This window comes from Phacochoerus africanus, chromosome 8 (assembly GCF_016906955.1).
Source record: "Phacochoerus africanus isolate WHEZ1 chromosome 8, ROS_Pafr_v1, whole genome shotgun sequence".
Taxonomy (NCBI): domain Eukaryota; kingdom Metazoa; phylum Chordata; class Mammalia; order Artiodactyla; family Suidae; genus Phacochoerus; species Phacochoerus africanus.
This window is the reverse complement of record NC_062551.1, coordinates 106,547,150-106,562,804: the sequence shown is the minus strand read 5'-3', so window position 1 is coordinate 106,562,804 and position 15,655 is coordinate 106,547,150. Positions and strand designations below refer to the sequence as shown.

The following is a 15,655-nucleotide window of genomic DNA, read 5'->3' as shown; positions in this document are numbered from 1 at the left end:
AGAAAGAGTTCTGAGAAATATTTTTACAAAGACTTGGTAACTAATAAAATCTAAGGAATGGTGAAAAACAAATCTGATATCTGTTAAGTTTCTGACCTAATCGATTCAAAACAGTTAAAAGAAATGAATTTCAGTCTCCTACAGCGTACAGGAGGCAAGACCACGGTGTTCTTTCCAACTGCGGGATTATACATCCAATCTTTAGACCTATTCAAAGTCAGACTACAATAAAGGGAATGGTCACCTTCAAGTATACCAAGCTGAAACCCAAACCTTAAACACTAAGCAGTACACCACCAGAACCACGGGGTGGGGAGCAGAAATACAAAGACCCTGGAAATGAGGGACTCATTGCCTGGAGGTAGGTACTACTAATTTTTCATAGCTCTCAACAAAGGTTTTCCTCTCTTATAAGGGCTGAAGGACCATGGCTAGTCCTTCAAAGAACTGTGAGTCAACTATCTGTCTGGCTAGTAAGCTACACAGAAAAGTAGGTACAATCTAGGTCAAAGAAGAAATGAAAAGCCCAAATGTTACCAGTTAGACAGACAGGCAAGTCTCAAGGCAATGACAGCAGGGAGGTGAAACTCTGACTACTGTAGCCATCTGTATGTACACAGCATTTTTCATATAAATATTTTAAGAACTGTATGTGCTAAAACACTGGCCAAACATTAAAAGGCGACAATGAAAAAAAAAAAGAGTCAATTAGATATCATGTGTAAAGTGCTTTGTTTAGTTCCATGCCTAATATAAAATCAGTGGCTAATACATAATAATTCTCTTCTCCTCACTATTTGAAAGATGTGCTGGTTTTTAAAATTATTCCAATGCAACCATCTATGCATCTGAATTGTTTATAGAGTTAAGAATAATCTCGCAAACCAATTTAATAATCATTTACCTAGCCATTCCTCTATTTTAAAGAAGGAATCCTTGTAAGTACAACTCTTTCCCCTTTTGGATTTTTTTTTGCTCAGGTTACATTCCCAGGAGTGTTACTGTAAAGGTTTATATGTTGTCAGGATGGTCTCTCAAAAAACATGAACGCATTTAATCAGCCAAATGCAGTGTTAAAAGAGTGCCCTCGTTTTCCACTTTCCGGACTAGCATTTTTTTTATGTTTATTTTTGTCAATTTGGTAAGAATGGTTAACAATAGTTCATAATGTTATTGAATTTCATTAATTGCTAAAGAAACCAAACTTGTTTATTCTCCTTCCCTCCAAATACTAGTTTCATATTTATCTTCAGTGAGGATGTACATGACTCTTTAACCACTTGGGGTCACTATTTCTTCATGTTCAAAGGCTCTGCAACCAACCTGGACATCTGTCTGGTGGGTATGTAAGTTTTCATACTTTTGCAGGCTTGAGAATTCTGTTAACTTAAAATACAAACAGAGGCTTACTGATTCTTAGCTTCAGAACTGGTCTAGAGAGGAAGAACAACATATTCCTTCCTCTCTACCTTCCTATTCTGTCCACCCTCCTTGCAGATGTAGTTCTTCATTTTGTCTGTGCGTCATAACACAAAGGAAAGAATAGGGACTTAAGAATCAAGAGAACTGCACTGACAATCCACCATCAGTGTACTTCTTTGAGCTTTGATTTTTCCAAGTAAATACCAGACTTAACTAGATGACCAATAAGGGCTATGAGACTCTGCGTGTCACAACCTGGACTCCAAACTCACTTTACATCTCTTAAAGCACCTATGATATCCCATATGACTTTTAACTTAAGTCATAATTTGCCAAGAGATTACAAATTTTTAGCAAGAAATTATCATATACATCTCTGTCTTGGCTACAAAACAAATGCTCAATAAAGATTTCTGAAATAAAGCCTAATCTAACAAAAAGTTTCCGGCACAAAAGCAGAACATACAGACCAACCTAAAAACAAGAGAATGGTTTACATTTTTATTCTTTCACATTCTTTCTCAAAATGTTACTCTGTAAGCAGGTAACTAAAGCGAATTATAAATACCAAGAAGAGTGACCCACATTAATTAATTAAAGCACAGGTGACATAGATGCAACGCATATAAAATGCCAACACAGTGCCTGGCATACAAGTACTGTCAGTACATGCATCTCACCTTTACACATAGATTAAACAACTACACATGTACTATTACTCCAGTATCTCCTGTCCAAAAATAACTTCCTTGAACTTTTTCCTGTGTCAAAAAGTTTACCAATGATATATTATTCATTTTGACCAAAAAAAAAAAAAATAGCCTTAGAAGGAATCCTATGAAAACGTAAGAAACACTGGCAAGATTTCACCTTTTAAGTCACTGCCAGCTAGTTCTCATGAGAATTAGTGCCAGCTCCTTTCTAATTAATGAAGGTTAATGAATAGCTTAGGAAATATCAAGAGAAAAATGAAAAGAATCAAAACAAGGGAGTGAAAAGAGTACATAAACTTCATAAATGAAACCAAAGAAAATCAATACATTTTTTAAGATACTCAACCTTGAAAGAAAGCTTTTGTAAGAAATTTAAATAGTACTTTATACACACATATCAGGAAAATCTAAAAAAATCAAGTACTTCAGTAAATCAAAATGATTAAGATAGTACACTTATGAGAAAGCACTAAGTTGCATGGAAAAAGAAGGAAACCAGAAACCCAGACAATAATACAACTTCTCAAAAAGCAAAAGGTATCAGATCAGATAGAAAGCTCAGAACAGATTCAGAATCTGGCCATCAAGAATCACAGGATGATCAGACTTTATGTGCCAAATGGGAAGATACAATATGAAATGAATAGCATCATCTATCAGGTTTTCTTGCCCAAAATGTCTAAGTTGACCCTAATCAAGCCATTATATCCAACTTCCAGTTTACAGAAACACAGAGGACACAGAAAATTAAAGAATGCCACGATAAAACAATTAAATAAATCCAGAATGTGTGACATTCTACTGAAAAAAATCAATTTATCTTTTACAAAGGTGAATACAATAGAAAACAGTCCATGCAAAAACGTGCAGTATAAAAGTAGCTACAACACAGAGTGGAATTAAATACATCTTTAGGTTATAAGGGACTATGAAAATGAAATAGGAGGTTACTTTTATTTTTAACTAGTACTACAGTTTACATATCTCAATTGGCATCATGATGAATATTTAAATTATAAATTCCTATATTTAGATGATTCTTATGAAGAACAAATTAAAATAAACACACAGCATCTTAATTAACATTAGCTGTAGTCTCAAAGAACTTCATAAAATAAAATACTACATTTAAAAAAAAATGTTACCTTTGTCCTGGATTGAACTTGTTCTTTACAGATGAGGCATTTCTTGACTCGAGGAGAACATAAAGAACAGGTAGCAATATGTCCACATGGGCCAAAAAGAGTATCTCTCTTCATATCTGAGCACACCATACACTCTTCTAAGGTTTCAGAATCATTACTAATCATAGATGGACTTCGAGAACCCACCTGACCACTAACAAAAGAAGATATTTCTAATCAAGCCTATCAGAATATCTGTATTACAAATTCATTATTTTTTGAAAAAAACATCTAGAGTATCATTAGTATATGTAAAAAAAAACAGCTTTGGATATATTAAAATTAGGCTTTAACATCTATATATGAAACACCATATACTACATATTTTTCTGTTTATATACCTCTCTGCATTTTACATACTTCTAGAACTATTCAAATTTCAAATGAACAAATCCTCACCCAATGGAAAAGGCTGAATCTTCTTCTAACAAAGAAAAACACTAGTTTAAGAAAATTAACATAAACACAGTTTCACTCAGAAGTTATTTCATCTATAGAGAATCAGCTGAGGAAGCCAGAGGACACAGGAATAAAACAAAAATCCTAACTAGAGTTCATGTTAGTTATCCTAACTACAGACAGAATGAAGCATCATCAGAGTCCCCCACAACTGAAAGGCACTCTGGAAAATATGTCACTGCAGCTGCTGTTTTGACATTTAAGTGTGTCTTTAAGGAGCATAAAATTCTATTACAGAAAGACAGAACACATTTATAAATACACACACACACACACACACACACACACATAAGACATAGACATGACCAACCAGAGCCATAGAAAGGGGCTCTTTTCCCTTTCCACTACAGTCCTCAGAAACTCATGAACACATGTGCTCACACAAAGTGGTTTTCCTTTATACCCCAAGTTAAAGTTACTACTGCAGGAATCACTGTGTCTATATATATATATATATATATATATATATATATATATATAAACTATTTATTTATTTTCTTCTCTTTTTTAGCCGCCACGCAGCAAATGGAGTTCCTGGGCCAGTGATCAGATATGAACCATATCTGTGGCCCAAGCTGCAGCTGTTGCAATGCCAGATCCTTAAGCCACTGTGCTAGGCCAGGAATCAAACCTGTGTCCCAGTGCTCCCAAGGCACTGCCAATCCCATTGCGCCACAGCGGAGAACTCCACTATGTATATTTTAGATGCTTTTTGTCTTTCTCTAACAGACTTTTGTGCTCCCTAAGGATACACTTAAAGAAATGTATATGCCTCTAAATACAATGGAATACTACTCAGCCATAAAAAGAATGAAATAATGCCACTTGCAGCAACATGGATGGACTTAGAGATTATCATACTAAATGAAGTAAGTCAGAGAAGGACAAATATCATATGATATTACTGATAATGTGGAGTCTAAAATATGATACAAATGAACTTATTTACAAAACAAAAACAGACTCACAGATATAGAAAACAAACTTATGGTTACCAAAGGGGAAAGAGAGAGAGGGATAAATTAAAAACTTGAGATTAGCAGCTATGAACTACTATATACAAAATAAACAACAAAGTCCTACTGTATAGCACAGGGAACCATATTCAATCTTATAATAACTTATAATGAAAAGAATATTAAAATACACATATTATAATGGAATCACTTTGCTATACACCAGGAATTTACACAATATGTTAACACAATTTAAAAATTAAATTAAAGAGAAATGATATATCTCATTATATTAATTTCCCTGTAACAAAGCTCTATGTATGAATCCCAAAGAGATGTCATTTCATCACCATACATAAATTATAAGAGAAGAAAGAAAGCACAAAGGTCCAGGGACAACTACTGAAAGGTTTAATGACAAGAACCAGGGATAAAGGGCAATAATACTGGTATAGCATCATCTGGATAAAAAACTAATGAGGAGTTCCCGTCGTGGCGCAGTGGTTAAAGAATTCGACTAGGAACCATGAGGTTGCGGGTTCGGTCCCTGCCCTTGCTCAGTGGGTTAACGATCCGGCGTTGCCATGAGCTGTGGTGTAGGTTGCAGACGCGGCTCGGATTCCGCGCTGCTGTGGCTCTGGCGTAGGCCGGTGGCTACAGCTCCGATTCGACCCCTAGCCTGGGAACCTCCATATGCCGCAGGAGTGGCCCAAGAAATCACTAAAAAAAAAAAAAAAAAAACTAATGAGATGTACCTTTTTGTATGTCTATAATATTTCATAGTAAGAAATCCAATGATATCATAAATAATTAAAATCACTGACATTTTACCTTTAGAAAAGAAGACAACCTGTAAAATGATCACTTTCAGAAAAAACTCCATCAGGAATTGGTTCATTCACTTCTTTATTCTTTCAATCTTTTGTTAATAATTACTGACTGCCTATCAGGGAATTGTGCAGGGTACTAGAATTATTGCAGAATTTGTGAGATACACCCTGTTGGTGAGTGTGTAAACTGCTTCTATTTGGAAGAGTCTATTAAAATTTTAAATACATTTAACATTAACCCCAGAAATTTCACTGGTGAGACTTTTTCTTATAGATAGATTCTCTAACATACTGCAGCACAAAAAGGTCAGATTGGTTTAGAAAAGTTTCTTCAATCGTATTATGCATAAAGCATCATATTTAATAAAGAAGAGAATACAACATGAAATTAAAGACATGCTATCTCCAGGAAAAATTTTAACATATAAAGGATAAACATAGGAGTTCCCGTCATGGCACGGTGGTTAACGAATCCAACAAGGAACCATGAGGTTGCAGGTTTGATCCCTGGCCTTGCTCAGGAGGTTAATGATCCAGCGCTGCTGTGAGCTGTGGTATAGGCTGCAGACGTGGCTCGGATCCCGTGTTGCTGTGGCTCTGGCATAGGCTGGCAGCTACAGCTCCAATTAGACCCCTAGCCTAGGAACCTCCATATGCCACGGGAGCGGCCCAAGAAATGGCAAAAAGACAAAAAAAAAAAAGGATAAACATAAAGACAGAGGAAGTACAAAGACAAAGACTCTTTAAGAAATCAAGTCTTCTATTGTAAAAACCACATGATACTTTATGTACAGAATATCAGGCTTTATGATAATAAATAATACAAACCTGACTTTTTCTTTATGACACTTTGCCAGTGCTTTGCAGAGACTTGGATCAGGACAGAGATCAAGTGGTGATTGACCCTTCTTATTTCGAATGCTAAGGTCAGCACCATTAGCAGCCAAGAAGCAGGCAATAGATGCTGCACTCTTCTTCTCAGCTCCCTGGGTACCAAGTCCCATTATTAACTGAAATCAAATGAAAAGAGTTGTTACTTTTCCTTTAGGAATCTGTTATCAATTATTATCACCAAATATGTGTGTTTGCATATATATGTATGTATCTATGTGTGAATATATATGTATGTGTAAAAAACATGTCTGGGAAGAACTTACAGACTGCAGCAATGTGGTGGACAGCTCTGAGTTGCAGTCCTACTACCTATCCTCTCCCTCATCTCACCTACCCCTTGACTCCTCAGGTAAGGTTGGAGGACTGACCCACTCTCCAGCTTGAGAGATGAATGGAGGGTGACTCAAACCACTCAGGCATCCAGCTCATCTATGTGATTAGTTAACCCAAACCAGGTCAACTGAGGCCAATAAAACTCAAGAAAAGGACTTCTGATTGAAATACTGAGGAAAAAGCACTCCCTTTTATATTCAATTTGGCTCTGGAGCTGCTAGCAACCAACTTAAAACAAGAAGGGGAAAGACAACTGAGAAAAGAACCAAGAACTAGGAATTGAGCCGCAAAGTGGAGAAGGAGACAAATCAGGTTCTGCTGTCATCTTAGCTACTGACTCAAACATCTTATCTCAAAATAGTCATAATAATTGTTAATATTTATGGATCAGTTATAATGGGCCAACAACTATTTGAAGTACTTTCCATGAATTAACTCCTTTAATCTTTACAACCTCATGGAGGTAGTTACACCCTTCCCCTCATTTCAAAATGAGAAAAACAAGGCACGGAGGAGTTAGAGTTATTACCCGTGGTCATACAAAAAGGCAGAAATTCTGAAACACTTTGGTCTTAGAACCCTTTTGCCTTCTTTAAAATGATTCTAAAATTCATATGGAAAGGTGAAGGATTTAGAACAGTCAAACAACTCGAATAAAAGAAGAAAGCTGGAGGACTTATATTACTGACTTCGACATTTATTATGAAGCTACAGTAATCAAGTTGGCATCACATAGCTAAAGACATAAACAGAAAATAATTTATCTGTGACTTTAGATAAAGGCACAACAGGCAGTTCAACAGAAAAACATTCTTTTCAACAAATGGGGCTAGAACAATAGGATATCCACAAGCAAACCACCCCCCCGCAAAAAAAAAGTTTGATTCATACCTCGTACTATATATATATATATATATATATATATATATATATATATATATATAAATTAATTCAAAATGAACCCCAAACCTAAATGTAATAGCTAAAACTTCATAAATTTTTAGGAGAAAAACCTTAGTTTCCATCGATTAAGCAAAGATTTTTCAGGACACAAACAATGAAAGAAAAAACCTGATATCCTAGGATAGACAATAATGGAAAATAATATAAAAAAGAACGTATATGTATGACTGAGTCACTGTTGTACGAAAGAAACTGGCACAACATTTTTTTTTTTGGTCTTTTTGTCCTTTTAGGGCCATACCCTCGGCATATGGAGGTTCCCAAGCTAGGGATCTAAACGGAGCTGTTGCCACCTGCCTACGCCACAGCCACAGCAACTCGGGATCCAAGCCGCATCTGCGACCTACACCACAGCTCACAGCAACGCCAGATCCTTAACCCACTGATCGAGGCCAGGAATTAAACCCGCAACCTCATGGTTCCTAGTCAGATTCATTTCCGCTGTGCCACAACAGGAACTCCTGGCACAACATTTTAAATCAACTAATAAATAAATAAGCAAACAAACAAATAAAAAGGAAAAAACTGGTAAATCAAACTTCATTAAATTTAAGAACCTCTGCTCTTCCAAAAACACTGTTAAAAGAATGAAAAGATAAGCTACAGGCCAGGAGAAAGTATGTGCATATCACATATCTGCTAAAGAACTTATACTCAGTTTAGTGGAGTTCGCGGCGTGGCGCAGTGGTTAACGAATCCGACTAGGAACCATGAGGTTTCAGGTTCGGTCCCTGGCCTTGCTCAGTGGGTTAAAGATCCAGCGTTGCCGTGAGCTGTGGTGTAGGTTGCAGACGCAGCTCGGATCCCGCGCTGCTGTGGCTCTGGCGTAGGCTGGCGGCTACAGCTCCGATTTGACCTCTAGCCTGGGAACCCCCACATGCCGCGGGAGCGGCCCAAGAAATGGCAAAAAGACAAAAAAAAAAGAACTTATACTCAGTTTATAATAAGAACCCTCAAAACTCAAGAGTAAGAAACAGCTCAACAAAATAATGAACAAAAGATTCGGACAGACACTTCATCAAATATTGTGAGTGATGAACTAGGAAATGCAAAGATGTTCAACACCAGCAGTCATGAGGAAATGCAAATTAAACCACAAGACACCACAACACTCCTGTTTGAATGGCTAAGGTTACAAAAGGAGAACCAAAAACCTTCTAGTAAAAATCTGAAACAATATAGTTAGTATTGACTATTTTCCACAAATAGCTGATAAAATATTTTATCAGTTGCAGGTTAAATTAGCCATAAATATAAGATCTTGCATTGAAAGATGCCCCACCGGTACTGAGGTAAAAGATTATCTTGACTCACTGTGTTCTTGGACGGCTCCCAGGCAGCATCAACCTTCCCCACATCCTGCATGTCCTGAAGCTGACGCAGCTGAGACAAAGTGTGATGCCTCAGGGCTTCATGCAAAGGTGTATCCCCATCCTTATCCTGAATATCTAATTTGGCACCTGCACGGACCAAAAGCTAAAAGAGAAAAACATCTCACTTTGCTAATTATTCCACCCATGATAAATTACATCTAAAGCAACAGTGTGACAGCCCTTGACCTACCTGATAGGGCTGCCATGAAAGCTTAATTTTTTTTATGTTTCTGCTTGCTACTTATACCCCCCTGTGATTCCTTGCAAGTTACAATGTGCCTGATTACCCAAATATATCAAATTAGAGAAAGCAGAAAGAAATGAGAACCAATGTTTGTTAATTCGTCTTTTCTAAGATCAAGATAACTAAGAGAAATTTAGGACTTTTTTTTCCTCCTAATTTCAGGTATGTGAGTTGGGATATTTTAAGTATTTCCAATAGGATCAAATCATAATGTTCAAAATTCTATTATTTAAATAAATAAACAAGTTATTTATTCAATTCTCTTTGGTCAATTTTCTCCAAATGTGTGGTTATAAATCCAAATATCAGAGAAATAAAGAATTTTTGGCAAGAGAAATTTTATTAATTAATTAATTTTTTGGCTGCGCCTGCAGCATGTGGAAGTTTCCAGACCAGAGATCAAACCCACCACATCTTTAAGCACTAGGCCACCAGAGAACTCTCAAGAGGAATTTTATATAGTAGTAAATGTGAAGTGTTTGCTAAACTACAAGCTCTTACAGAAAATGCATAACTGATATATTTCAATCAATATTTTAAGTAGTAAATATAAATCTTTGCTTATGGTGCTTTAAAAAGCCCCCTAATCCTTTCTACAAATGCTATCAAAGGTTTTATTTATTTTTTAATGATTTTTATTTTTTCCATCATAGCTGGTTTACAGTGTTCTGTCAGCTATCAGAGGTTTTAGAAAAACACCACACACAGAAATTAATCTCGAGCATATGGTCTTACCTGTCTTGTCAAATTACTGTTTTGTTTTATTTTGTTTCGAAAAGATTACACATTATGTCGCTCTAGGACAATTTCTCCAATTTGAACATGCATCAGGATTACCTGGAGGGCCTGTTAATCCATAGATTCCTAATTCCCACCCTTGATGGTTCTGATTTGGTTGGTCTGAGATGGGGCCAAGAATTTACTTTTCTACCAAAGTCCCAGTGCTACTGCTGCTGCTGTTTCAGCCTCCAAACTTTAAGAAATCAGCATTCCCTGGTGGTCTGGTGGTTAGGACTCAGTGCTTTTACCACTGTGGCCCTGGTTCAGTCCCTGGTCTGGGAACTGAGATCCCACATCAAGCCACTGCAAGCCACAGCCAAAAAAAAAAAAAGGAATCACTGCTTTCACAAACAAGTTTTAAACAGTTACATCTTTCAAAACCTTTAATCCTGGTTTACTCTCGATTATAAAAATTAAAAGTAAAAAAAAAAGAAAAAAAAAGGGGAGTTCCCATCGTGGCGCAGTGGTTAACGAATCCGACTAGGAACCATGAGGTTGCAGGTTCGGTCCCTGCCCTTGCTCAGTGGGTTAACGATCCGGCATTGCCGTGAGCTGTGGTGTAGATCGCAGATGCAGCTCGGATCCCGCGTTACTGTGGCTGTGGCGTAGGCTAGTGGCTACAGTTCTGATTCGACCCCTAGCCTGGAAACCTCCATATGCCGCGGCAGCGGCCCAAGAAATAGCAAAAAAAAAAAAAAAAAAGTGAGTGTACTTTATAAAAAAACAAATTTATATGTTCTTGAAATTAAGTATTTTGGGAATTTACAAATCTGGTCACAAAATTAAAAAAACTTGGATTATCAGAGTTTTAAGATTTTCTCTAGTACAAATTAAAACTCTCTACCCAACTGATGTAAAATGTTAGCGGAAAATCATCACAGTTTTTACATCTAACCACGCCTTTTGAGAAATCTAACAATATTGCACTTAACAAGCAAAGATTCGCTTTGGCAGACACGTTACCCTCACAATCTGGGTGTGCTGCCGCTCAACAGCAAGGTGTAGGGCAGTCTGCTGGTTCACATTCTGGATATCCAGGTTTGCGTTACCCTGAAGAAGAACAGAGCTTCCATGGTTAAAGGTGACAGGAGAGAGGCACATAAAACTGCAGCTTTGTGAGGAATTGATAACAACACTGGACACTGCTGACCATGGCGCCCTAGCTGCTGGGACACTGTTCTCACGTGGTAGCAGATACCCGTAACAAAGGAAGAAGTGGGTGCTACAGCAAACCTTCTGAAGTAGAACAGCAACTTTAAAATGTTTTTATTATGATAATTCCATCTACGAATAGTTAAAGGACAAAGTACAGAGTCAAACACAACTCCCTTTCAGTCTCCATTATAGAGCAATGGAGATAACTGGCTCATTTTAACTGTTTACTGAAATTATCAATGAGTCATCATACTGGATTTAGATTTCTTTTAATGACCTAATAAGGTCACTTCCTCTTGCTGCATAATTAAGCTCTCTCTCATTCAGTGAAAAAGAACTTTGCTGGAAGGTAAAAAGTCAATGCTTAATCAGTACATACAAGTACTCACTGAAGGAAAAGATCAAAGTCCCACCAGGTCCTGGGAAAGACAGAGAACTACATGACAACAGCCAAAGCCAAGGACAGAGAAAAGGGACTGAGGAAGCAAAAGTGCTAAATTTAGTGTCAGTGGACCCAGGTTCAAGGGTTGTCAGCTCTGAGCTTTGTGAACTTAAGCAAGTACCTTATCATTTCATGCCTATTTCCTCAGCTCTAAAATGGTAACAGCACAAGCTATTTCACAGGGTCAATGTGAGGCTTAAAAAAAATAGCATGTTAAAATATCTAACACAACGCCTAAAATTTAAAAAAACAACTAAATATAATAAAGCGCTACAGATTCAAAAAAAAAACTTTATCATTCTATTTATGTCTTAGAAGCATTCATGCCCTTTGGTCACAATTCTGATATTTCCACCTGTGCACTTGCTTGGAGCATCAGACTGAGCTGAAACTCCTGTGATGCTATGATATGTTCTGGAAAATAGGAGTTTCTGGTTTATTTTTTATTATTTATATTCCTTTATGTGTTTTCTTATCACGTCTGTTCTCAATATAAATCCAGAGAGTGAGGGAATCTCCTTTTTAAGTTTCCTGAACTTTTTTCATCATTTGGATTTTCCAAAGTAGTATTCATTGTATGGATGTACCATAATTTGTTTATTTGGGCACTGGTTGATGAACAACTGATATGCTTCCAGGTTAGGGCTATTATAAATAAAGTTGCTACAAATATTTAGTAAGTACATTTGTGTAAAAATGTGCCCTCAGTTCTCTTGGATACATACCTAAAAGTGGGATTACTGGGCTGAATATATGTTTAACTTTGTAGGAAAAGTGCCAAATTGCTTTTTAACATGGCTACCTTGAAACACACCAGCAATATTTTTGAATTCTAATTGCTCCACATCCTAATCAAAACTTGGTTTTCCTGGTATTTTTAATTTTAGTTGTTGTAGTTGGTGATTAATAGCATCTCACTGTCATTGCAATTTCTGTTTTCCTAATGACCAATGGTACTTTAAGGAAGGTCACAGGATACATGGGAAATATACAAAAATTGCAATGCTATATATTAGCAATACATGACAAGAAACTGAAATTTTAAAATGACAATTTATAAGAGTCAAGAAATTACTTAAAGATAAATCTAATTATGTACAAGAGCAAACTCCCCTAAAGATTTTTAACAGAAACTAATAATCTGATTCTAAAATGTATTTGGAAATTCAAAAGATCTAGAATATTACAGTAGTTCAGAGGAAGAAGAACAGAGTTAGAGAGGACTTACTCTGACTTCAAAACTTAACTATAAAGCAACAATAACCAAGACAATGTGGTTTGGCTTAAGGTCAGTCAATTGGATTTTGGATGAAAAGGAATTTACAATAACATTTCTAGGAGAATTAATAAAGGCTGATGATGGCAGAGGAAAGGTAGCTAAACTTGTGAATTATTCCTTTATCTAAACTTTATAGTTTTTGCAGCATCTATCTTATGACCTAAGACCTAATTACACATAATGTACTAACTACTAAATTTTTCTGCTGTCTCATCTTCTTAACTAGACTGTAAGTTCCTTGAAGTCAGGGATCACAAATAACTCTTTGGTAACTTCAGTGCTTCTCTATGGCATCTGCTTGACTGAAGCATTTAAAAATTTTGCTGTATACCGAAACATTAAAAAACTACAATAAATAGGTTCCTCCTCAAATCCAATCTCAGAAAAATGTAGAGGCATCTTCTTTCTGAGATGAATGAAATGACTAACATGGGCCTGTGCTGCTCTCCAACCACATATTCCAGGGGTCCAACAGTAGTCATGAACTGAATCCCAGGTCCTGGCTGCAGCCTGGTGTTACCTGTGGCGAGTGGCCACACCAGCTTGGTCCTATGGCTGATTCTTCCACAACAGTGGCAGCAATTCTGGAAAATCCCTTTTACTTGATGTCCATTTCACTGGACCAATCCAGGAAGACTGCGCAGAGGAAATACTGGAGACAAGGATCCAGAGCTCACCCCTCTTCCCCCAACACACACACACACACACACACACACACACACACTCTACCTCCCTCCATTTCAGACTAAATTCATATCATATGTGAATTTACATCATCATGTGATTTTACTGTAACCTATTAATAAGTAGTGGATGAAGGAATAAATAAATGAATAGCAATAACCCCATATTGTTAAAATTATTGAACTGCTTTTCCTACCTGATGTACCAACAGTTCAGCCACTTCTACATGATTATTAAGGGCAGCCAGATGCAAAGCAGTATAACCATCATCTTTCTTCTCATCCACAATCCATGGTCTTGGTAATTTAGATAGTAAAACACGCATTGCACTGAAAGTCAAATTTACATATAATTTGATATTTAATTAAATATTTTATTATTTTATTCAGAAAATAATTCAAAAGAAACTTTTATAATGAAATGAATATTCCTCTTTAAAGAAAAGTATGTGCTAAAAACACACAGAAATTCAAAATTTCTGAATCTTAAATGCATAGCTTTTTGATAATTTTAAGAGGTAAACAAATTACTGCTATTTGGAGAATAGAATAAAAACAGAATGGAAGTGCTACAAAGGGGAAACACCATGAGAGGAAAAAGAACCAAAGGTGAAAGAAATATACTCCAATCAGGACACAATATTGGCTTTGTGGAATCTCTTAGGTTCAAAAGGAATTGTATGTATTAATGAAAGAGTTGATAAAGCACGACCAGGTAACAACAACTAAGTGGGAAAAATAGTGATAATTAAGACAAATTTATTTAGCTGGCATGAACTCTGCATTTTAAAATGTAATACATGTTATTTAGCAATGCTAAATCCAATTGATAACAAAGCACACAAAATGGTCACCATAATCTAATATTTAAAATTTAAGGTATGGTAACAAAGTATTTCCAAAGCAAAAAAGACAATGTTATCCTAATGAGCACCCAAGAGTAAACCATCAAAGATCAGGGGAACTAATTATCAAGAAATGATGCTTCATAAAGAAAAAGCTAGCCTACCCCTCAAAAAGGAATGTAAAATCAGAAGCAATTTTTCTTACCATAAGTCAGTAACTTTTAACATAAACGTGGTATGTGGAAAACTCATAATTTGGAAAAACGCTCCCTTAATATATCTATGCACTAATTGTTGGTTTAAAAAAAAAAAAAGACTGAGATCTAAGATACCAAAGTAAAGAGTACTGGATTTGGCACAGGCAACATTGATTAGATACTGAATCTTCCCCTACACCTAAAAAAGGCAGTAAACACTGAAAAAAACAGCTTTTAAAACTGTGCCAGTATAAAAGGGCAGAAAATACTAGTAAGATACATACTGGAGTAGTTTTTCCCTAAGGGAATAAATATGAGTGAAAATTTGAAATAGAGAATTATAAACATATAGAGAAACAATCTGAAGTTGCAGAGTAAGAATATGTGTAAATAATACTGTATGTCTCTAAAATAATGAGACTAAGGCCTAACGTGACCCAGAACATGGTTCCTTAATGGCAGTGGTCTATGAATCCCATGTAGGCAGTCCGAGACACCTGAGAACAGGCTTTGGAGGATCCAAGAACTCTAAAATTGTACTCAAATTTTGAAGTTTATAGCTTTTATCGGATTTTTAAACAGGTTTATGACCCAAGGGATACTGAGAATCAAAACTTAAAAACACCCTTCAGTGGTTGTTACTGAAGTTTACAATCACTGTTCATGGGTGATAGATTTCTCGGAAACCTATGGAAATGCGTATAAGAATACTTTTTTTCTTGTCTTCTTTTTAGGGCCATACCCGCCCCATATGGAAGTTCCCAGGCTAGGGTTGAATCGGAGCTGTAGCTGCTGGCCTCCACCACAGCAACAGCAAGATACACCAGATGTGAGCCACATATGTGACCTACACCACAGTGCACAACACCACCAGATCCTTAACCCACTGAGCAAGGCCAGGGA

General features: G+C 36.5%; 1 protein-coding gene across 1 annotated transcript in view; it reads right to left on the bottom strand.

Moving 5' to 3' along the window:
• MIB1 (MIB E3 ubiquitin protein ligase 1) overlaps nt 1-15,655 on the bottom strand; it is a 123,334-nt gene that overhangs the window by 16,074 nt on the left and 91,605 nt on the right. Inside the window, exons 13-17 of the mRNA XM_047793887.1 lie at nt 13,908-14,040; nt 11,115-11,201; nt 9,069-9,230; nt 6,393-6,574; nt 3,281-3,473 (exon numbers count right to left, since the gene is read on the bottom strand). Of these exons, the coding sequence (XP_047649843.1) occupies nt 3,281-3,473; nt 6,393-6,574; nt 9,069-9,230; nt 11,115-11,201; nt 13,908-14,040 (757 nt within the window). The remainder of the gene's footprint in view (nt 1-3,280; nt 3,474-6,392; nt 6,575-9,068; nt 9,231-11,114; nt 11,202-13,907; nt 14,041-15,655) is intronic.